The sequence below is a fragment of the Triticum aestivum genome, chromosome 7B (genome assembly GCF_018294505.1).
Source record: "Triticum aestivum cultivar Chinese Spring chromosome 7B, IWGSC CS RefSeq v2.1, whole genome shotgun sequence".
Lineage (NCBI taxonomy): Eukaryota > Viridiplantae > Streptophyta > Magnoliopsida > Poales > Poaceae > Triticum > Triticum aestivum.
The window spans coordinates 460,053,897-460,076,396 of NC_057813.1; the positions used below are offsets into that span (position 1 = coordinate 460,053,897).

At 53.0% G+C, this 22,500-nt stretch overlaps 1 protein-coding gene across 1 annotated transcript; it reads right to left on the bottom strand.

The window, feature by feature from the left end:
* Positions 1-4,097: 4,097 nt before the first annotated feature.
* LOC123157667 (protein CUP-SHAPED COTYLEDON 1) lies at positions 4,098-6,747 on the bottom strand. The gene is made up of 3 exons (XM_044575918.1): positions 6,621-6,747; positions 5,951-6,480; positions 4,098-5,118 (listed from the first exon to the last, which is right to left on the bottom strand). The coding sequence occupies exons 2-3, from the start codon at positions 6,437-6,439 to the stop codon at positions 4,519-4,521; spliced, it is 1,089 nt and encodes a 362-aa protein (XP_044431853.1). The 5' UTR covers positions 6,440-6,480; positions 6,621-6,747; the 3' UTR covers positions 4,098-4,518.
* Positions 6,748-22,500: the final 15,753 nt, after the last annotated feature.

The window sequence follows — 22,500 nt, forward strand, 5'->3', positions numbered from 1 at the left end:
CGCTCCACTGGTGTCCGCTCTTGTTGATCGATGGAGGCCGGAGACGCATAGTTTCCATCTTCGGACTGGGGAGATGACCGTGACGCTCGAGGATGTCTCGTTGATCACCGGTCTTGCTATCAACGGAAGGCCTCTCTGTATGAGCACCGATTCTGATGGGTGGCACGAGCAGATGATTGCTCTTATCGGTATGGCTCCTACCGAGGCTGAGGCTGATGTAGAGGAGGGAAAAGAGAAGAAGAAGAGAGAAAGGAAAGCAGCCGGAGCTGCTTTCACGTGGATTCAAAATAACTTTGCGACGTGCCCTCCGGATGCCACTGATGATGTTTGGGTGGGGTGGGTGTGTGTGTGGTGGGGGTGGGAGGGGAGAGAGGGTGGGGCCAGCCCAAGTGGAACACAGACTGTGCAGCGCCCAAGAGCTAGGTGCTGCACATTACAGGTGTGGCGCCTAAGTCTTAGGCGCTGCAGTGCTGTCTGTGGGGCCGTAACTGGACCAGGGCTGCCACGCTGGCAGGATGTGCGACGCCTAAGGGAAGGGCGCTGCACAGTAGGGTGCGGTTCCCAGCTGTCGGGCGCCACACCAAAAGGTCAGCAGAGTGAAATTTTTTCGTGACCAGGTTAGTTTGTGATTTGATTTCTGCCTCAGATTAAATATGTCATTTCTGCCTCTTGGGGACGATGTTCTTGAACTCCGCCGACAAAAACAGGCGATAATATGGCGCGTCATCACATGCCCCGAACCCCACAGATGAATCGCCTACGCCAGCTCTCGTTCCACGACGATACTCCGAAACGGTCTGCCACATTACACATGCAGTAATCTATCTCCGCTGAGAGAGAAATCTACAGACGAGGAGGCGTCGACATTTACGGAGCACGAGGCGGACGTTGCGCATGCAGCTGGCGGCCATGGATGGACCTGGTCCGCGCGCGGCGGGGGACTGATGGAGCTGATCGATCGGGCGAGAGGCTGTGTATTAAACCTGTATCCTCCGTCACGTACCACCAGTCCGTCCGTCCATCCATCCATCCATCATCCCTCTCCTTCCCCTGGGGTCCAGCAGGAGACGTCCACATCTCGTCGGCCCGTCACATAAAATATTACTCTCCTCCTACCACCACCCTTCTTAGTGCTGGTACATTGTGGCAGAGGGAGGGGCATGGACATGGGCCGCGTGGAGAAGTGACGGTTGGAATGGACGGATGGATGGACGCATGCATGCAAAAGCGGGGCAGGGAATCATGCCGCGCCAGGGAAACGGCCGGGTGGACTTTTAGCACATCGGGTTACGGAACACCACCGCTTCCGTTACATGCATGCATGTACACGCACAGGCAGGCTGCTGTAGCTCGCTCGATCTTCCCGTCTTTTATTAGCCGTCTGGCCTTGCCACTTGGCCAGTTGCAAGGGTATCATATTTCATCTACGTCGATGCATTCGTCGACGCTGCTCAAATTCAACAACATATGCACAAGCTTTACTTCGGTTTCCATGCATGTACGTGCTGCGATTTTCCTATTGGTTTTATGTGTATAGCGCTCGGTTTTCAAGATAATGGAAAAGAAGCTCTCTGAATCCACCAAATGTGCATTGTGTTTGTGGTAAGTATGTGGTGCACGTTCATATGGTGACGGCGTCACCACTTACCATATTCGACATACTACCTTTTTTCACACACTGCAACAGATGCTCTTGGTCGTCTAACCCGATCGCTCTACCACCAAGCTATTGAAGAAGAATAGACTTAAGGAAGCCGACTCCAGTTCTTTTGACTAACTAACCACGGTGCATGATATTTGATGTGTGGTGGTAAGAGCATCTCTAACCATTCCCTATATTTAACTCGATCCCGGAGGTCTTATAACTGCTAAAAATGAGGAGTAAAAAAAAATACTCACCTAATCCTCACCTCAAACTTAACGCCATGGGGGAGACTGGCGGTTGAGGAAGCAAAGAGAGTGACATGAGAGAGAAATTTTGTTTGGCTTCTCAAATTTGAGCAGTGTGGGGTAGTTCTCCTCAAATTATTGAGAAGTTAAGCGTTTTGAGCGAAGAGTTAGATAGGGTCTAACTCCTAAAAACCAATCTTTTGACTAGGATTTTAGGTGATGTGTTAAAGACTCCCTAAGCGAAGGTTTAAGTAGAACACTACAATTCTTTTGATACAAAGTTTCACAATTTGCTTATTTACTTTTAAAATTTGACGGTTTTATGATGGAAGCATATGAGCTCAGGACCAAACTAACACTTTCCATGCAGGAGATGACAAACAAATATAAGGTGTTTTTATACTAAAAATGTTTTTTAAGTGGTTGTGGCTCGACCAAACATGGCAGCTGCTGGAAATGTGGGAGTGGTATTTTTTAGCACGTAAACATACGGCACTGTGTCTTGCTCTGCCACGACATGTGTGCACCATGAGATTGGAACCGGATCCTCTAACATAGAGAAGAAGGAAAGTCACAGTGATGCGGTGCTAATCTAGTAGAAAATAACGAAGAAAAGTAAGGGACTGTTAACAAGTTGTTTACTGGTGGTATTTATTGTAGATATAAATAATTTAAAATTAGTTTTATTTTACCATCAATTTATTTGTATGTAATTACAATAAATGTACATAGTAGATCTATAGTTTGCAGATTAATTTAAGTTCCTTTAGACTTAATCATATGGATTGAAAGACGGCAAGTTAGAGCTCTGTAGCTTCTCTAACTTTCCTTTTGTCTGTTAGATGATGATCCAATTCCCGTGCGATTGGCCGACCGTGCTCACCCTTGGTGACGACTGACGACATGAGCTGATGAGGGGAATGATCAACGAATCAACCAAGTACCCCATTTCAAAATAATAAATAAATCAACCAAGTCCATGCGGACCCCAATAATCTGAAATTGTAAATATGCTTACCCGATTTATTGATGAAGTTTTCAGTATTAATTATCAATATGTGCATGTTATATCTGCCTATGAGATGTGACTTATGAACTTTTTATGTGTGCTTAGTGTATCAATTTGAACATTCGCTCATTATTTATGTATAATATAATTTTTAGCTCAGAGGACGTACATATTTCTCGTATAAGCATGTGATATATGCCCTTTTTTATATGAGTCCGATTAGTTACCGACTTACTGTACCATGTCTTAATCCAACACAATCTCGTATTTGAATCCGTATTCACAACGCCTGCGCCCCACTTCTGAATCCGTAAAAAATATGGAATAGAATATGGTATGTGCATCAGCTAATAGAAATCCGAGCAGATTTCTCCTCTAGCTAAGTATTAGTTTTTTGGGCGTTAAGAACTTTTTAGAGCATGAACTATGTGAAGATTCACTGGCAGTACCAAGCGAGGCATCATCACAGTGTATTTTTTTGCAGTGTACTAGAGAAATACAATTTAGAAATTAATAAAAAAAGGTTAAAAAATTCTGAAACTTTTTGGGGAAAATATATTCTAGCATTACACTCGGGTGAAAAGTTTCGCGAAGAAATGATTTTCATTGTATTCTGGGTGAAGGAGAACAAAATCGACACTATAAAAAATATACTATGCCCGCTTTTTTGTACTCATAATTTCGTATTTTTTGGCCTAAATCGACGGAAGCCATTTCTTCGCGAATTTTTTTATACGAGTATAACACTAGATCATGTTTGTTTCCAAAAAGTTTCAAAAATTTGCAAAAAAATCAACTTAGGTGTATTGGGACACGAGACGGGGGGTATTTTCGTTGCTATATTCCCTATTTTCTGTACCAAATGACTAATAATTCACAGGGTTGAATCAAGATACTACTATCCATTATTGTTTTTCAGAGTATAAAGCTTGGTGGATTTGAGTCTAGGTACTGTACTATTCTATCATTGTTTTTCCAGAGTTTGAAGCTTGGTACCAAAACTACCATTGTACTCCTATCATTGTTCTTTTAGACTTTGAAGGTTGGTACCTGTCCTAGACGTGGTACCCATGCTAGACAATATTATCCTGGTACCACCCCATTCCATGCAATTGTTAAACCGATTTAGTATCGGTAAGAGCAAGTTACATTGTTTCTCCAATGAAATAGTGGCGTGGACAAGAAAATGCCAAGCATATGCTACTGCATCACTCACACGTGATAATTTAGATACACATACATTGATGATTTCAACTAATTAGTACTAGTCTGATACAGTAGAATCGGTACATATCTCAATCGACTGACCGATAGTCTGATACAACATACGACTAACAATACATAAATTAAGCATATATGGTCTAATACAACAACATACGATCGACTAGCTAATAATCTATAAACTAGGTAACATAGCTAGTGATCCAGTACTTTGCTCGTGAAGTCGTGTGCCCTGCTATTGCAGTAGTAACACGCGACGATCAGAGAGCATAAATAATCGAAACTTACTGCAGCATAATGATCGAGATATAGCTACTTAGCATCTAAGCATATTGATAAGCAAGCTAGAATGAGAGAGCATAATGAGCACACGATGAAGGGCATGCATGCATACTGGTCTAGAAGCCCCAGCCGTAGGCGCCGTCAAGCTGGCCAGGGCCCACGGCCATCTGCGGCGGCGCGCGGCTGCCCTCCAGCTTAATGTCGTAGCCGGAGGGCGGCCAGTGCTGGAAGGTCCCTCCGCCCATGCCGAGCGGGGAGACGCCGGACTGCAGGCCGCCGGGGAGGAACATCGGCAGACTGAGGTTGTCCGCCGCCTGTACCAGGCGGGAGCCCTGGAAGAAGGCCAACGGCTGCTCGACTGCGAGCGTAACCGGTTCGTACTGCCCGATGCCGAGGAGGGTGGCATCCATGTGGGCGGTGGAGAAGCAGGGCACGAGCTCGCGGCAGTTGCCCGCCGCGTTGTTGTTGGCGGTGGCGCCGTAGGAGCTGCTCTCGCCGTCAGCGGCGGCGTGCGCCGCGGCCAACAGCGAGCTGGTATCCGGGAGCTGCTGGCGCGGCGCGGACGATGCGGAGGCGCCGCCCCCGCCGCCGATGGAGACGGAGGTGGAGTCGGAGAAGCACGACGTGTCGCCGGCGCTGCTGAGTCCGTAGCGAGCCTTGCGCGAGGGGGGCACCGCGCCGGGCTTCACGAAGATCTTGGCGATCACCCACTCATCCTGGATATATACACCAACGTGTGAGCAAAAAATGCTGAATATCACACCGTTGACGACGACGTTGGATGCTACGAGCCTACGAGTTCTACATTAGTATTACTAGTACTTTTTTATTCTGAAAAGGGGACATCGTTCAAAAGTTAAGTGTTTATCTAAGCCAACATTTTCCAATCTCCATGTGTCCATTTATGACTGCAGAAGAAAAACAACATTCCCCATTTTCATTGCCTAGATCAAATCTCACCACCTAGATTTTTACATGTTGCGAAAACCGAAAAACATCAAAACAAAAGCTATGAATCAAGTTAAGCCAGACATCCTCATCTCTGCGTAAAAAAAGAAGGTAAAAGAGAGAACTATCTGATGCATGATCAAGAGAATGCAGTAAAGCACCCAAACATGGCATGCATTTACGCATCTGTAGAAATATAGTAAGCTGTGCATGCGCGGGCAGTCACCGGCCAAGAAAAGATTCGTATCCCTCTGCAGCAAATCTTTCACTGCACTTAAGCCCCTCGCTTACCATATCCACGCAATGCAATCTGCATTGCAACAGGCGCACGTACGTACAGAGCCTGCTGCTCCAGCAGCTCTACTCTACTCGTCACTAGCTTAGCTTATCCTTCTAGCTCGTAGCCATGACTTCACACGCGAAACGTAAGCTCACACCACAAGTATAGCAATCTGCCCTAAACCCCCCGTGACTTTACACCATTGCATCATCGCCGCAGAGAAGAAACAGTAAAAATCAGGCGGCAGAGAAGATGAAAACGCAGATCAATGGAGTAGTAAGGAAGACTAGTGAGGTGATTAAGGATGGGATGCAGCTGACCCTTGTGGTGTTGTTGGGCAGGAAGTGGTAGGCGTAGACGCCCTCGAGGCGGAACTCGTGCATGACCCACTGGGTCTTCTGGCCCTTGGGGGCGCGGCCCCGGTAGAAGACGAGCGTCTTCTTCATGCCGACGAGCGCGCCGTTGCGGGCGCTGCGGATCTCGCGGTCCTTGCCGGTGGCCTTCCAGTAGCCGGCGCCCGTGGCGCGGTTGGTGCGCAGGCCCGTGGGGTACTTGCGGTCGCGGAGGCTGTAGAAATACCACTCCTTCTCCGCCGTGGTCTTGCAGGCCTTGTCCGGCAGCTCCCACGGCTCGCACTTGTTGAGGTCGATCTCGGCGATGGCGCGGGCACCGGAGAAGCCGCAGTCCACCACCTTGCGGAGGAGGTAGTAGGTGATGAGCTCCTCGTCCGTCGGGTGGAAGCGGAACCCTGGCGGCAGCTCGCCGCCCCCGCCGTCCAGCCGCATGCCCAGAGAGCCGTACCGCTCCATCCCGCAAGCAAGCAAGCGTGCTCGCCGCCCCTCGCACTGACCTGCAAGCAAGCGTGCGCGCACCATTAATGCCGGAAGGTGCAGAACGGACGGACCCAGCTGAACTGGGCGATCGAGCCGCACAAGGGCCAAGGGAATGGGATGGAATGGAAGGATCAGCACCAGTGGGAGCGCTTGTTACCTGTGGCGAGAGAGGTGATCGAAGAGCGGGTGGTGGTGGGGAGCGGCTGTCTCGCTGGTAGAGGAGGCGCGCCCTTGTTTTATAGTGCCTGATGGCCGCGTGGTTGGGGAGGTGGGTGAGGAGGAGTAAATGCGGGATTCGACGAATCGGGGAGGGTGTCAGAGGCAGAGGCTGCCTTGGCCTAGGCGGGGCCCGGCCATGGGGGAGGGCTTGCTTCGTCGTGGGAGAAGTGGTGGTGCTGTGCTGCATGGTGCACTGTGGGACTGATGGAGCTGAAGCTGAGATCAGATGAGACGACGAGATGAGATGATCAGGCACAGAGAGATGCAGCCGCAGCTGCTCCATCGATTGCTTCCAGCAATCCATCATATGCTCACGCGTCTCCCTCTGTCTCTCGGAGCTGCGCACGCGCCGTGCTCTCCTACTTGGCATGAGGCGGATACCTTTGGTTGGGGTCGGGATTTTATGCGGCACGAGCAACGGAGCAAGGCTAACTGAACAGAGTGGAATGAAAATCGTGGTTGGAAAGGTTGCTATAGCAGAAGCCACTGTAATCAATATTTTATATATATCGGAATAACTAGTTTTAGGTAAAAAGTGTAGTTGTTTTAGGCCGAAGCCGTGGACTGAACTCAAGAGGCAAGACAAGGTTTTGCGCTGCTCAAACTGTTGCAGCTTTTCTGGTTTCTGATCCTTTTATTCAGAGAACGAAACAACCATGCAGCGAGACTCGCTCAGACTACCAGATCGTGCCATCCCACGACCTCGAGCGCACTCGCCACTCCTACTATGTCGCCGCAGATCGCACAGAACGCGTCTTGCGGCATTAGCTAACTAACAGGCGAATCCAAAGCTAACTGAAATAACTGAACCTAGCTACGGCTGCCTCTCCAGCGTTATTCTCTGAACCTGACGAAACTGACAGAAAGAAAATAGCAGGGTGCGGCAGGATTAGGCTAACAATTCACCCCATTAAGCCTGCCACACCAATCTTCGCTCGCATCTCCACGAACTTGATCTTCCCCGGCGCCTTGGTGAGGATATCTGTGAGCTGTTCATCAGTGACAACGTGATCAACGTCGAGTTTGTTCTCTTCTAAACACTGACGAATGAAGTGATACTTGATGTCGATGTGTTTGCCCCGATCATGATGCACTGGGTTCTTGCTCAGGGCGATCGCGGATTTGTTGTCGATGTATAGCTGAAACTTCTCGACCAGCCACCCTGTCAGCTCAGCCAGGAGGCGACTGAGCCACACCCCCTGGCACGTTGCCGCCGCCGCGGCCACGTACTCCGCCTCACAGGACGAAGTTGCCACCACCTTCTGCTTCTGCGAGGGCCATGTGACTGTGCTGCCACCGAGGAAGAACACCACGCCAGATGTGCTCTTGTGGTCGTCCACGTCGCCGCCGTGATCACTGTCGCTGAAGTCGGCGAGTGATGGAGCGCCGGAGCCCTTCTTGTAGCTGCACCCATAGTGCAAAGTGCCGCGGATGTACCTGAGGATCTGCTTCACTGCGGTCCAATGGCGTGTGCTGGGCGCTTCCATATAACGCCTAGTCACTCCGACGGCCAGAGCGATCTCAGGGCGTGTGTTGACGAGGTAGCGCAGGGATCCTATGATGCTGCGGTATTCAGTTGCGTCCGCCGGCGGTGATCCATCCTCCTTGCTCAGCTTGAGCCTCACCTCCATGGGAGTTTGGCTCGGGTTGCACCCGACCATGCCGGCGCGTTCAAGCACCTTCTCGGCATAGCCTCGCTGGCAGAGAGTGATCCCGCCATGCTCCTGCTTCACCTCAATCCCGAGATAGTATGATAACAGCCCGAGGTCACTCATCTTGAACAGGTGCTGCATCTCGGCCTTGAACGCAGCGATGTCGTCGCCGTCTGTCCCCGTAATGACCAGATCATCAATGTAGACGCCCACCAGCAGGAATGAGGTCTCGCTGCCGCGCCTGTACACGACATGCTCCAGGGGACTGCGTTCAAAACCAACCTCACAGAGTGATGCGTCGAGCTTTGCGTACCATGCCCGTGGCGTCTGTCGCAGCCCATACAACGCCTTGCTGGGCTTAAGGATGCCGTGCGGGTTGTCGTTGTTGATGAACCCCTCTAGCTGGTGGACGAAGACCTCCTCAACGAGATCACCATTCAGGAAGGCCGACCTGACGTCCATGTGGTGGACTGACCAGCCGGCGTGCGCGGCGAGCGCGATCAGCACGCGCACCGTCTCCATCCGCGCCACCGGTGCAAATACCTCATCGAAGTCCACCCCCGTGCGCTGGGCGTACCCCTTAACGATGAGCCTGACCTTGTGCTTCACCACGTTCCCGTCGGTGTCCTTCTTCAACTTGAAGACCCACTTTAGCTCGATCGCTCGCGACCCAGTGGGGAGCGCCGCAGGCGTCCACGTGTTGTTGTCGGCGATGGCCTTCATCTCCTCCTCCATTGCTGCCCTCCACTCAGGGGAGGACAGCGCCTCCTCGACGTACACCGGCTCATCCGCCATGGCGAGGCACAGCATATCGAGCTCGTTGTCGTCGAACGCTGGATCGGGCGCCTCTGGTGGAGTGGACACGGGCTTGGTGGTGTTGTACACATTCGCCAGGCGCCTGTACCTCTGGACCGCGTCCGCGTCCACAGCAGCGTCTAGGGCGCTGTCGTGCGTGTGAGGAGTGCGCCGGTCTCCTATCGGCGAGGGCGTGGCGATCGTTTGGCGTCGCGGCCGCCGGCGATGAGTGCCCGAGGTTGTCAGGCGATCCTGAGTGCCCGCCCGTGTCGCCGGCGTCGACCAGCTGCTCTCCTGTCACAGTGTTGTACTTCACTGAGAAGGACGGCGACAGTGGCTCGCCACCTCTTGCAGAACCGGCGTCAACCGTCCATGGCTATGTGCGTCGTTCCTCGAACACCAGGTCACGGGTGATGTGCACTCGCTTTGCCGCCGGGTCGTACACCCGATAGGCCTTCGAGCCCTCCTTGTACCCGATGAACACGGTGAGCACGGAGCGATCAAAGAGCTTAGTCACTCCGGGTCGCGTCTTCTTCATGTGAGCCACGCAGCCAAACGTGCGCAGGTGTTCGACCGTGGGGCTTCAGTTGTTCCAGGCCTCGTACGGCGTCACACCATTGAGGCTCCTGGTGGGAGCTCGGTTGAGGATGTAGACGGCGCACTTGACCGCCTCGCCCCAGAACTTGGCCGGCATGCCCATGCCTTTCAGCATGCACCGGGCCATTTCAACCACCGTCTGATTGTGGAGCTCGACGACGCCGTTCTGCTGCAGTGTGTAGGGCGCGGTGGTGTGGTGCGCGATACCGTTCTTCTCACAATGGGCCTTGAACTCACCGGAATTGAACTCGCCCCCTCTGTCCGAGCGGAACGCGCGCATGCGACAGCTCTGCTTCGCCTCCGCGAGTGCCTGGATCTTCTTGAAGCAGGAAAACGCCTCGTCCTTGGACCTGAGGACCTCAAGCCACATGTATCTGCTATAATCATCAACTACTAACAAGAAGTACTGATTACCGCCTGCTGTAGCTGGTTTTATCGGGCCGCAGAGGTCGGTATGAACGAGATCCAGGGCGCGCTCGGATCGGTGTGGGCTGGCGCGCGGGAACGCCAGGCGATGCTGCTTCCCGAGCGTGCAGCCGTCGTAGATCTCGTCGACGTGATCAACCTGCGGCATCCCCCGTACCATGCCTTTCGTGGACATGGCCTTCACCGCCCGGAAGAGTAGGTGCCCGAGCCGTGCGTGCCACAGCCATGCTAGCTCGTCCACCTTGGCCACCAAGCAGACTGGCATGGCCAGGTCCAGTCGCAGCACGTACAGCCGGTTCGCCGTGCGTTTGACGCGGACGAGGAGCTGCCGCTGCTGATCGTACACGCATAGGTGTCTGTCCTTGATCACGAACCTGCAACCCTTCTTGTCGAGCTGCCCGAGGGAGATTATGTTGGCCCGCAGCTTGGGGATGTAGTACACGTTTGCGAGCACGTGCTGATTGCCGTTCGCGCACCGAAACATGACGTTCCCCTTGCCACTGATCGTGACGAGGGAGCCGTCCCCGAAGTGCATGGAGCTGTGCACGGTGTCGTCGAGGCTGGTGAACGCGTCACGCGCCCCGGTCATATGGCTGCTGGCCCCGGTATCTAGGTACCACGCACCGCGCGCTCCAGTGGTGACCGGAACCACCCGCTCCTCGTTGAGGTAGACCGCCTGGGCGCGAACCGGTGCCGCCTGCACCTTGTCCACCGTGCCCGCAGTCTAGATTGGGCGTTCGCCCTCTTCCACGATGGCCAGCAGGAGCGCGGGAGGCTCCCCACCCGCCTCGGCCAGGTTTGCCGCCTCGACCCGATTTTGGCAATCGCGTTCTGCCTTCCTGCACTACCTCGCCCAGTGGCCAGGAATATTATAGTATCGGCACTTGCCCTTCCGCTTCCCACCGGCGGCCTTTTGCCGCCGTCACTGCGCCCGCTGGGGCGCTTGCTGAGGGAGTCCTGGATTAGGGGGTATCAGGACAGCCGGACTATATACATCGTCCGGAGTATAGAAGCGTGAAGATACAAGACTCAAGACTTCGGCCCGTGTCCGGATGGGACTCTCCTTTGCGTGGAAGACAAGCTTGGCCCGAACCTGGGTAAACATTGTGTCCCTTGCTTCCTGTTACCATCAGCCTAAGACGCACAGATCGGGACACCCTACCCAAGATCCGCCGGTTTTGACACCGACATTGGTGCTTTCATTGAGAGTTCCTCTGTGTCGTCGCTTCAAGGCTTGGTGGCGTCTTCAATCATCAACAACACAGTCCAGGGTGAGACTTTTCTCCCCGGACAGATCTTTGTGTTCGGCGGCTTCACACTGCGGGCCAATTCGCTTGCTCATCTAGAGCAGATCGACAGCTATGCCCCTGGCCACCAGATTAGGTTCGGAAACTTGAACTACACGGCGGATATTCGCGGAGACTTGATCTTCGACGGATTCGACCCTGTGCCAGGAGCGCCGGACAGTCACGACGAGCACGGCCTAGACCTCTTGTCGGACAATGCTCGGAACATCATCCCTGCAATAGCCCCGGATCTAAATCCGGAACAGGTTGCGTTGCCAGAGGACGGAGGGATGGACCCCGCCCCGCAGGCCGCACGCTCATCGGCGGTGGAGCCGAACACAGGTCACATCTCTGTGGAGGCCTGTAACCATGGGCCCCCGGACTCATATCCGGTTGTTGGCTCACGTCCGCACACTCTCAAGCCAGTCGAGCCAGGTTGGGCTCTGGTAATGGAGTTTACCGCTACGGACATCTTTCAGCACTCGCCTTTTGGCGACATGCTGAACTCATTAAAGTCTCTCTCTTTGTCAGGAGGTGGGAAGCAGGCAACGACGGAACTCGCTGCCCACCCACCACCCACTTTGTTGCCACGATCGATGATTTAACCGACGTGCTCGACTTCGACTTCGAAGACATCGACGGTATAGACGATGATGCAGGAGACGTACAGGAGCCACCGCTCACAGGACGGTGGACAGCCACCTCTTCATACGACATATACATGGTGGACACTCCGAAAGAAACCAATGGCGATGAGGCAACGGAGAATAGCCCCTCCAAGAAGAAAGCAAAGCATGGGCGTCGCCCGCGCCGCTCCAAGCCCCACCAAGGCAATACCGACACCGGAGACGAAGACAATCCGGACGGTGCCGACGACGAATACAACCCCGAACAGCCTGCCTTCGAGCAGGGCGAACAGGAAGATGGGCATGACATCCCAGATGAACAGGCGACGGACAGGTATCCGGAGGAGGACAACTACATGCCCCTCTCCGAAGACGAGATTAGCCTCGGCGACTACGAGTTCGGCGTACCCGAAGACCCCGCAGAGCAGGAGTGCTTCAAGCGCCGGCTTATTGCCACTGCGAGAAGCCTGAAGAAGAAGAAGCAGCAGCTTCAAGCTGATCAAGATCTGCTCACAGATAGATGGACAGAAGTCCTGGTAGCCGGGAAATACATACTCGACCGCCACACGGCTGACTGGCCGCCTCGAGGTCGGGATAAATCGGAATATCAGCCCGAATACCAGCCCCCACCCCCGCGCCGGTTTACTACAGCCCGGGGCAATACTCAGGACCTGCGCGATAAACTGGATAACGCTGCAGGACAACCAAGATCGATCTACGGATAACGGGGGCGCACCGCAGCACATGATGATGACCGTCATACCGGATACACTACCAGCAAATCCGGCCGGGCCGAATATAACCAGTCAGACGCAGCCGGACTGCGTCGCGACATAGCCCGGCACAGAGGCGCCGCACACCCCCTCTGCTTCACCGATGAAGTGATGTATCATGAATTCCCAGAAGGGTTCAAACCCGTAAACATCGAATCATACGATGGCACAACAGACCCCGCGGTATGGATCGAAGATTTCCTTCTCCACATTCACATGGCCCACGGAGATGATCTACATGCCATCAAGTATCTTCCCCTTAAGCTCAAAGGACCCGCCCGACACTAGCTAAACAACCTGCCCGCAAATTCCATTGGCAGTTGGGAAAACCTGGAAGACACATTTCTTGACAACTTCCAAGGCACATATGTGCGACCTCCGGATGCCAATGACTTGAGCCACATTACTCAACAGCCTAGTGAATCAGCCAGGAAATTCTGGACTCGGTTCCTAACTAAAAAGAACCAAATAGTCGACTGTCTGGACGCCGAAGCCCTGGCAGCCTTCAAGCATAATATCCGTGATGAGTGGCTCGCCCGACACCTCGGCCAGGAGAAACCCAAGTCTATGGCAGTTCTCATGACACTAATGACCCACTTCTGCGCGGGCGAGGATAGTTGGTTGGCTCGCAACAGCACTACGCCACATTCTGGCACGTCATATGTCCGTGACAATAACGGCAAGCTACGGCGCAACAGACACAAGCGACAGAACAACGACGACAACACCGAAGACACGACGGTCAATGCCGGATTCAGCGGATCCAAATCCGGTCAGTGGAAGAAGCCATTCAAATGCAACAATCAAGGACCGTCCAGTCTAGACCGCATATTGGAGCGCTTGTGCCAAATTCATGGCACCCCGGACAAGCCAGCCAACCACACCAATAGAGATTGCTGGGTATTTAAACAGGCCGGCAAAATAAACGCCGAAAACAAGGACAAGGGGCTGCACAGCAACGATGATGAGGAGCCCCGGCGTCCGAACATGGGGGGACAGAAGAAATTTCCCCCAGGTGAAAACGGTCAACATGGTCTACGCCACCCACATCCCCAAGCGGGAACGGAAGCGAGCACTATGGGACGTCTACGCGATGGAGCCAGTCGTCCCCAAATTTAACCCATGGTCAGCTTGTCCGATCACCTTTGATCGTAGGGATCATCCTACTAGCATCCGTCACGGCAGCTCAACCGCATTGGTTCTAGACCCAATCATAGACGGATTTCACCTCATGAGAGTCCTTATGGACGGAGGCAACAGCCTGAACCTGCTTTATCAGGACACAGTGTGCAAAATGGGCATCGATCCTTCAAGGATTAAGCCCACCAAAACCACCTTTAAAGGTGTCATTCCTGGAGTAGAGGCCCGCTGTACGGGCTCTATAACATTGGAAGTGGTCTTCGGATCTCCGGATAACTTCCGAAGCGAAGAGCTAATCTTCGATATCGTCCCTTTCTGCAGTGGCTACCACGCACTGCTCGGACGAACCGCATTTGCTAGATTCAATGCGGTACCACACTATGCATACCTCAATCTCAAGATGCCAGACCCACGCGGGGTCATAACAGTCAACGGAAATATGGACCGCTCTCTCCGTACAAAAGAGCACACTGTAGCCCTTGCGGCAGAAGTACAATGCGGCCTCCTCCGGCAAACCACCAGTCCAGCGACGACGATCTCAAGCTCCGTCAAGCGAGGGCGGAACACCCCGCAACAGGATAAAAAGGCACGCCAAGAGCACGACTAGCAGTCCGGCCTCCGCTCAAATCCCATCAAAGCAGCATTCGTGCCATGCGTACACAATTATGCACTCAAAATACCATGGGCATAGGCGGAGGCGTAGCAGTGGCTCGGTCAACAATACATTATTGCTCCGTAACCTTTTCTTTTACCTTTAAGGACATGGCTTTAGTGAAGCTTCTCCAGAAGAGCCGGATTGTCGGACTTACATAGGAGAGCAAACGAAGGAGGCAACAGGCTTTGCGCACAGCAGGAAATACACAGGTGGAATCTATTTACGATCCTTATACCTGCTTTATCTATCTGTACGTAGCCTGCCTCTGGATAGGGTATGTCAAATAATCCTATTTATCTCCGCTTAATGCATTCTTGTAAACATACACCTAAACCTATTATTCATCAATGGGAGATCATATATAGAGTCAGCTTATTATTCTTATTTGAGCATTTTTGTACAAATGTCTATTTGATTTTGCATCCGTACACTTTGGTACGCTTAGTTTGACAGGGGCTTCTTATGACGCCCCATAATACGGCAAGACAAGTCCGGACACTTTCATTAGTGCGGCACCCCGAACTTATAACATTATATGCATCAGCTTCGAATCGTGTCTTGGGTCTACAGTTGGGATAGCCTGGCTCCCTTGTTTTGGTTCCTTACGTTTCGTTAATTTGGCTAAGGTAGCGCAGGGAGAACTACTGCGATTGTGCCCTGGTTCTTCCGGACGAGCACCTCAGTAGAGAAAGCACAAAACTGACCGGCATGATGTGGCGAGAGCTGGTCGCTGTTCGAGAGGTCTTAAAATCCTTAAAGATTTTTCTGCTTTAGGCGATAATTCGGCTTTGTCCGATATAGGCGTGTATAGCACCCCAATTCGGCCTTCCGGATTCTAGGGGCTTCGCCGAAATTTAAAATTGTAGACTTCTATGGCTAAGTGAAGGTTATAAAGCCGTATAGTCCGATTGCCTCATTCGCTGCGCTGGACACCTCCTTAAGGGACCAAACATTTGGATAAAGAGTGTCCGGGTTTTCCAAGAACACCCAGTACTAGTTACACGAGGGCGGAAGCCGATGACTGGCCTACCTTCAGAATTTGATAAACAACTGCACAGAAGGTAATATTTTAAATAACAAAAGCGCTACATAGCGCAATTAACTTCGTCTTTAAATTACAAACATGACAGTGGTGAATTCATTAAAAAATTATGTCTTTGGTACATTTATCGGCCACGAGGCAAGCACCCTTCATAACGCCATCATAATACTTCTCGGGGACGCGATGTGGCTTGCCCTCTGGCGGCCCGTCCTTCACCAGCTTCTCTGCATCCAGCTTGCCCCAATACACCTTTGCACGGGCAAGGGCCCGGCGGGCACCCTCAATGCAAATGGATCGTTTGATGACCTCCAGTCGCGGACAGGCATCCACCATCCGCTTGATCAGGCCGAAGTAGTTGGTGGGCAGAAGCTCACCAGGCCATATCCGGACTATGAGACCCTTCATAGCCACTTCGACCGCCTTGTGGAGTCCGACCAACTGCTTCAGTTGGTCACTCAAAGGCGTTGAATGTTTGGCCCCAGCATACTTGGACCAGAACAGCTTCTCCGTTGAGCTCCCCTCCTGGGCACGGTAGAACTCCGTGGCATCTGATGTGCTGTGTGGTAGATCTGCGAATGCCCCTGGAGAGCTCCGGACTCGGGTAAGTAAAAGAAACGCCTCCTCCACATGTTTGCTTTGCATAAAGAATTTCTTACCCGCCGTTATCTTTTTGGCCTCCTGGATCTCCTGCTTTGCCCTATCGGCTTCGGCCTTGGCGTCTTTTATATTTGTAAGGGCCTTCGCAAGCTCGACCTCTTTTCCTTTAAGCTCATGCTCCGCGGATTCGAGCTTCTTGCCGAGCTCCTGGAGCTCTTCTTGTACTTCCCCCACTCAGGCTACTTGCTTTTTGCGCTCCTTGCGCTCCGAGGCCGCTTTCTGTTCGGCCTCGAACAACGCCTTCTTGAGAGATGCCACTTCAGTGGTGGCATCTGTTACCAAATCACGATGCCTCATCGTTAGAATAAGCAATTTTATTTATACTTTACTATATGAGAGAGGGGAATCATTCACCTTTGCTCTCCTCGAGCTGCCTCCTCGTGAGGCCGAGCTCTCCCTGCACCCGCTCCAAGTCCTGCTTTAGGCCGGCGATTTCGGCCGTACGGACAGCAGCGGCCAGCAGCACAGCCTGTTTATTTACATTCAAACTTATTATTAGACTCCTGTGGATTATAATTGACCCTCTGTTTGGTATTTCCTTCCGAAAACCAAACAGAGTATCAGGGGCTACTACATATCGGGTGGTAATTTCACACATTTTTACTTACCTCAAAGCCCGCCAGGAGGTTGGTGCAGGCTTCGGTTAGTCCGCTCTTGGGGGATGAAACCTTATGAATCACCACACACATAAGAGTACGGTGCTCTTCATCTAGGGAAGCGCCGTGAAGCGCTTCCATCAGAGAATCCGGCGCCTCGGGCACAACGGAAGTCCTTGATACAGACGACCCTCCCTCCCTAACGAGGGGCTGCCCGCCTGAGTCCAGAACCACTAAAGGCTCCGGAACAGTGTTCGGCTGAGAGCCCATCTTACCGTGGCTCTCATCGACATGATCCGCGGGGACCTTGAACCCCGCGAGTCCAATGTCTGGGACGCCACCTTGAGGCGCCTCCAGGGCCACCTCCCCCATCTCTGGGAGCCTTTGGGACAACACCTCCGTGTCGTCCGCAGGCCGAGGAGAAGTGGCCGTCGGGAGTGAGTTCATTGCTGACTCACTCAAGGACCCGTCCGAAGACGATACCTCGGGATGGATCCTGGCCGGACTGCATACAAGTTCAGCGTTATAACAGAACTATGAAGCAAAATTACGATGGAGTGCGGATACTTACGATCGCAACAGGGGCTTCTTCCTAGGCAGCCACCCTTCCTCGCTATCGGCGGCGGTGGCGGAGTAGTCTGGAAGGGACACCTTTCCCTTGTTGGACGTCCCAGCCTCCCACACCGGGGCGGCCTTCCTCTTTTTCCCTCCCCCAGTACGGGGAGGTGGAGTTTCTTCTTGTTTTCCCCCGCTTCCACGGTAGGAATCTGCCTCGTCGTCATCGGACGACAAGGGTATGACGGCCTTGCGCCGGGGGCCTCTCCTGGTCCCCTGGTCCGCCGTCTCCAGCCCCCCATCCTTCCCGGATGGGCGGCCTCCTCTTCTTCTTCTTCTTCCCCTTCGGGGGAGGAGTGCGCCTCGTCGTCTTCGGACGAGGCTTGCGCGACCTTACGTCGGAGACCCTTTCGGGTCCCCGGGGCCTTCTTATCGGCCTTCTTCTCCGGCCCCTAATAGGGCACCGGGACCAGCATCTTCGTCAGAAGATCATTAGCTGGGCTTTCTGGCAGCGGTGCAGGACAGTCAATCCTCTCCGCTGTCTCCACGTATTCCTGAGCAAATATACACAATCACTTATGGATTCCCCATGAGTACATTGGGAAGAACCGAACCCGGTGGCAGCCTGAGAACTCACCTGGATAGGGTGTCGTGCGGCGTGGAGCCCGCGGTCCTCGGATATGAGAGGAGGTACTTCGGTGGCCTTGAACAACGCCTTCCACGCGTTCTTGTGCTTCATGTCATAGAGCCTCTGGAGCGTCTGGTGTTCTGCCGGGATAAATTCCCATAGATTGAATGCCCGCCTTTGGCACGGCAGAATCCGGCGAACGAGCATGACTTGGATCATGTTGACAAGCTTTATGTTCTTGTCCTTCATGCCCTTGATGCAGTTTATGAGTCCGGTCAGCTCTGCAGATTCGCCCCATAGCAGGCCCTTCTGTTCCCAGGAGGTGAGCCGCATAGGGGTTCCAGATCGGAACTCGGGGGACGCCGCTCAGTTGGCGTCATGCGGATCGGTGATGTAGAACCACCCCAATTGCCACCCCTTCACGGTTTCCGTGAAGGAGCCGTCAAGCCAGGTGACGTTAGGCATTTTGCCCACCATGGCTCCTCCGCACTCCGCTTGCTGGCCGCTCACGATCTTCGGCTTCACGCAGAAGGTTTGCAACCACAAGCCGAAATGAGGCTTGATGCGGAGGAAAGCCTCGCACATGACGATGAATGCCGAGATGTTGAGGACGAAGTTTGGGGCTAGATCATGAAAATCTAGCCCGCAGTAGAACATGAGCCCGCGGACGAAGGGGTGGAGCAGAAACCCCAGTCCACAGACGAAGTGTGCAAGGAACACGACCCTCTCGTGGGGTCCTGGAGTTGGTATGACCTGCCCGCCGTATGGTAGCCGGTGCACTAAGTCCGCGGCCAAGTATCCGGCCGCCCGAAGACTTGCGATGTCTTCTCCTTCATGGTGGAAGCCACCCATTTGCCTCCTGCTCCGGACATGTTCAGCTGTGCGGAGAAAACTTGGACTAGGGCGCTGGAGCTCGAGGAGGAAAGAGTGGGTAGAGGAGGAAGAAGGCGTGGGTAAGAATGGGGAACTCTTATCCCTTTATAGAGGCGACGAAAGCGGAGCGCCTCCCCACTGGCCTGTTGAGAATCGCTTACTTCCCAAGTGCCACGATTGATGGCTCAGGGGTGATTACCCATACCCGTATTGATGAGAATCCCGTGATAAGGGGACTTGATCTCTGCTTTGACAAGACGTGTCAAGGAAACCGCCTCACAATGCGTGCTATGGCTGGTTGTGAAAAAACGGTTCGAATAATGACCTAGCTGTAAAGGCATGTCACGTCATCTAAAATTTGTCAGTTGAAGTATCATTCTCTCTACGGTGGTATGTGAAGATCATTTTTCAGATCCGGACATGGCCTACGTGCTCGATAATAACCTTGGAGTATTCGGAGAAGGAACCCGCCTTGCAATGCCGAAGACAAGACTGCGCGCCGGACTCATCGTCATTGAAGCCTGGTTCAGGAGCTACTGAGGGAGTCCTAGATTAGGGGGTATCCGGACAGCCGGACTATATACATCATCCGGACTATAGAAGCGTGAAGATACAAGACTCAAGACTTTGGCCCGTGTCCGGATGGGACTCTCCTTTGCGTGGAAGACAAGCTTGGCGATCTGGATATTATATTTCCTTCCTTGTAACTGACTCCATGTAAACCCTAGCTCTCCGGTGTCTATATAAACCGGAGAGCATGGTCCTTAGGAGGCCGATCAGAATTACAATCATATCATCATAGGCTAGCTCTTAGGGTTTGGCCTCCATGATCTCGTGGTAGATCTACTCTTGTACTACTCATATCTTCAATATTAATCAAGCAGGAAGTAGGGTTTTACCTCCATCGACAGGGCCCGAACCCGGGTAAACATTGTGTCCCTTGCTTCCTGTTACCATCAGCCTAAGACGCACAGATCGGGACCCCCTACCTGAGATCCGCCGGTTTTGACACCGACACTCGCCGCTCTGTGAACGTGGCCCGGTGTGAGCCTTGCCCCCCTTGTTGCCCGATGACGACAATCCCTGGCCATGATGTTGCATGCGTGCGTGCCACTCCCTCTCAGTGAGGAGCATTTCACCAATGCCACAATCGACGTCGTCCAGAGCGTAGCTCTCTTCGACGGAGCGCAGGCGCCCGCACAACTCGTCAATTGAGAGAGTGCGCAGGTTAGACAAAGGCCTCGATCGCCATGGCCATCTTCCTGAACTTGCGGGGCACTGTGCGGAGAAACTTCAACACGGTGCGGTACTCCGACACAGGGTCACTTAACAGCTCCAGCTCGTTCACAATAGCGGTTAGGCGCAGGGAAAAAAATCCTCAATGGACTCACCGTCACGGAAGTGGATCTCTTCGAACTCACGTCGGCGGGTCTGCGCCCTGGCCTCCCGAACGCGCTCGCTTCCCATGCGCACCATGCGCAAGGTGTCGCACGCCTCCTTGGCCGAGTCCTTGCCGACGAGGGCGCGAATTATCTCTGGAGGCACCACGCGAAGCAGCATGGCCAGCACGGCACGATCTTCATGGTCACCGTCACTGTACTCCACGGCCTCCCACAGGCCCTGAGCCTGAAGTTGCACGCACATCACCATGGACCAGGTAACGTAGTTGGTGCGAGTGAGTGTCGGATATTGGGAAGAGTCGCCGCTCTCCCTCACCACTCGCTCGCGCACCACTAGTTTGTCGTGCCGTCCATGACGCGGTGGAGGCGAGTGCGACACCCTGCGATGGCGCGCAGGTGACTTGGAGCCGAGGCGTTGTGTGCCGTCGGTAGCGCCGCCGGCGCCCCGCTGCTCATTCCCACCAGCGTCCTGCTGGACGCCATCGCTGTTGCCTTGCTGCGCGCTCCCGGGGCCGGCTTGCGGAGCGGCGCCACCGGTGCCATGCCGCACCCCACGCCCTCCAGCCATGGATCTTTGAAGGCTCTGATGCCAATTGTAGTTGTTTTAGGCCGAAGCCGTGGACTGAACTCAAGAGGCAAGACAAGGTTTTGCGCTGCTCAAACTATTGCAGCTTTTTTCTGGTTTCTGATCCTTTTATTCAGAGAACGGAACAACCATGCAACAAGACTTGCTCAGACTACCAGATCGTGCCATCCCACGACCTTGAGCGCACTCGCCACTCCTACTATGTCGCCATAGATTGCACAGAATGCTTCTTGCGGCATTAGCTAACTAACAGGCGAATCCAAAGCTAACTGAAATAACTGAACCTAGATACGGCTGCCTCTGCAGCGTTATTCTCTAAACCTGACAAAACTGACAGAAAGAAAATAGCAGGGTGCGGCAAGATTAGGCTAACAAAAAGAGCTTCTGTTTTCTCTCATCAAGATAGAGGTAGAGAAAAGTGGGGGCGTTTTTGATATAATGTCACCCCTCGTTGGAAACAACGCAACCTCTAGTGAATCACGTCTTCGTTTGATGCAATGCTAAAGCAAGCTTCGGGCATCCAAGAAAGCATTCGAAATGGGAATCAAAACATGGTCTACTGGTTCAAGGAAAGAGCTGAAGTTATGTTTTTCTTAGGGGAACTTTCTGCATTTTATTGGTTATAAGTTCACTGACAACCTCCGACGCAACCATATCACGAGTCCAGAGAACTTCAGAAACATGAAACCATGCTTTATACAGAGCTTATTTAAGCAGCAACTGGTGTGTAACATGACATGTATGTGTGTGTGTTGTGTTGTAACTTAGTCACACTACAAAAAAAGACACATCCGTGACATTTTGGGCTGAACGAATTTTTTTTCTGTCATACATATGACACTTCTATGACAATAATTGTGACAAAACCCGGTATCATCATAGATGTGGTGGGCTCCTACTTGTATGACAAAAAATGATGACAGAAAATGGGCTTTTCGTCCTGGGCGGGCCGGAGACGCAGCTGCATGACATTCTTTGGGCCGTCCATGACGGAAAAAACCGTGGTAGAAGCGAGGGGGAGGAAAATTTCAGGGAGTTGCCGGTTATGGTGGGAGGTCGGGGGCCGAGCGATGCGCGTTTCTCTCGTACACGTACACGCGTGTGTGTGAGGCGTTGGCTCTAACTGAACCCGAGCGAGGCGTTGGGATCTAACTGAACCCGAGCGATTGCACTGCGAGCTACGCATTACTGAACCCGAGCGATCGATCGATGGCTGTTAACTGAACCCGATCGAGCGATTCCTTCACTACTGCTGCTAACTGAAGCCGATCGATTGGATGAACAGTGAGTGTTGTGGGGGGGGGGTTGGATGAACAGTGAGCGGTGGCGTTGCCTCTGGATGAACAGGACCCCGTGGTGAGGAGGGTTGGATGAATAGTAGATGGTGGAGGGGTGGCCGTGGAGGGGTGGTTGAACAGGACCCCGTGGTGTGGAGGGCTGGATGAACAGTAGACGGTGGAGGGGTGCCCGTGGAGGGGTGGTTGAACAGTAGCCGGTAGAGTAGCGCGCGGTGGAGGCTGGATGAACAGGA

Bases quoted from the DNA above. Each gene is read 5' to 3' on its own strand.
- LOC123157667 (XM_044575918.1), bottom strand. From the start codon at position 6,439: ATGGAGCGGTACGGCTCTCTGGGCATGCGGCTGGACGGCGGGGGCGGC. The intron at 5,119-5,950 runs GTCAGCTGCATC...GTATATATCCAG, and splicing joins TGCCCAACAACACCACAAGG to GATGAGTGGGTGATCGCCAA.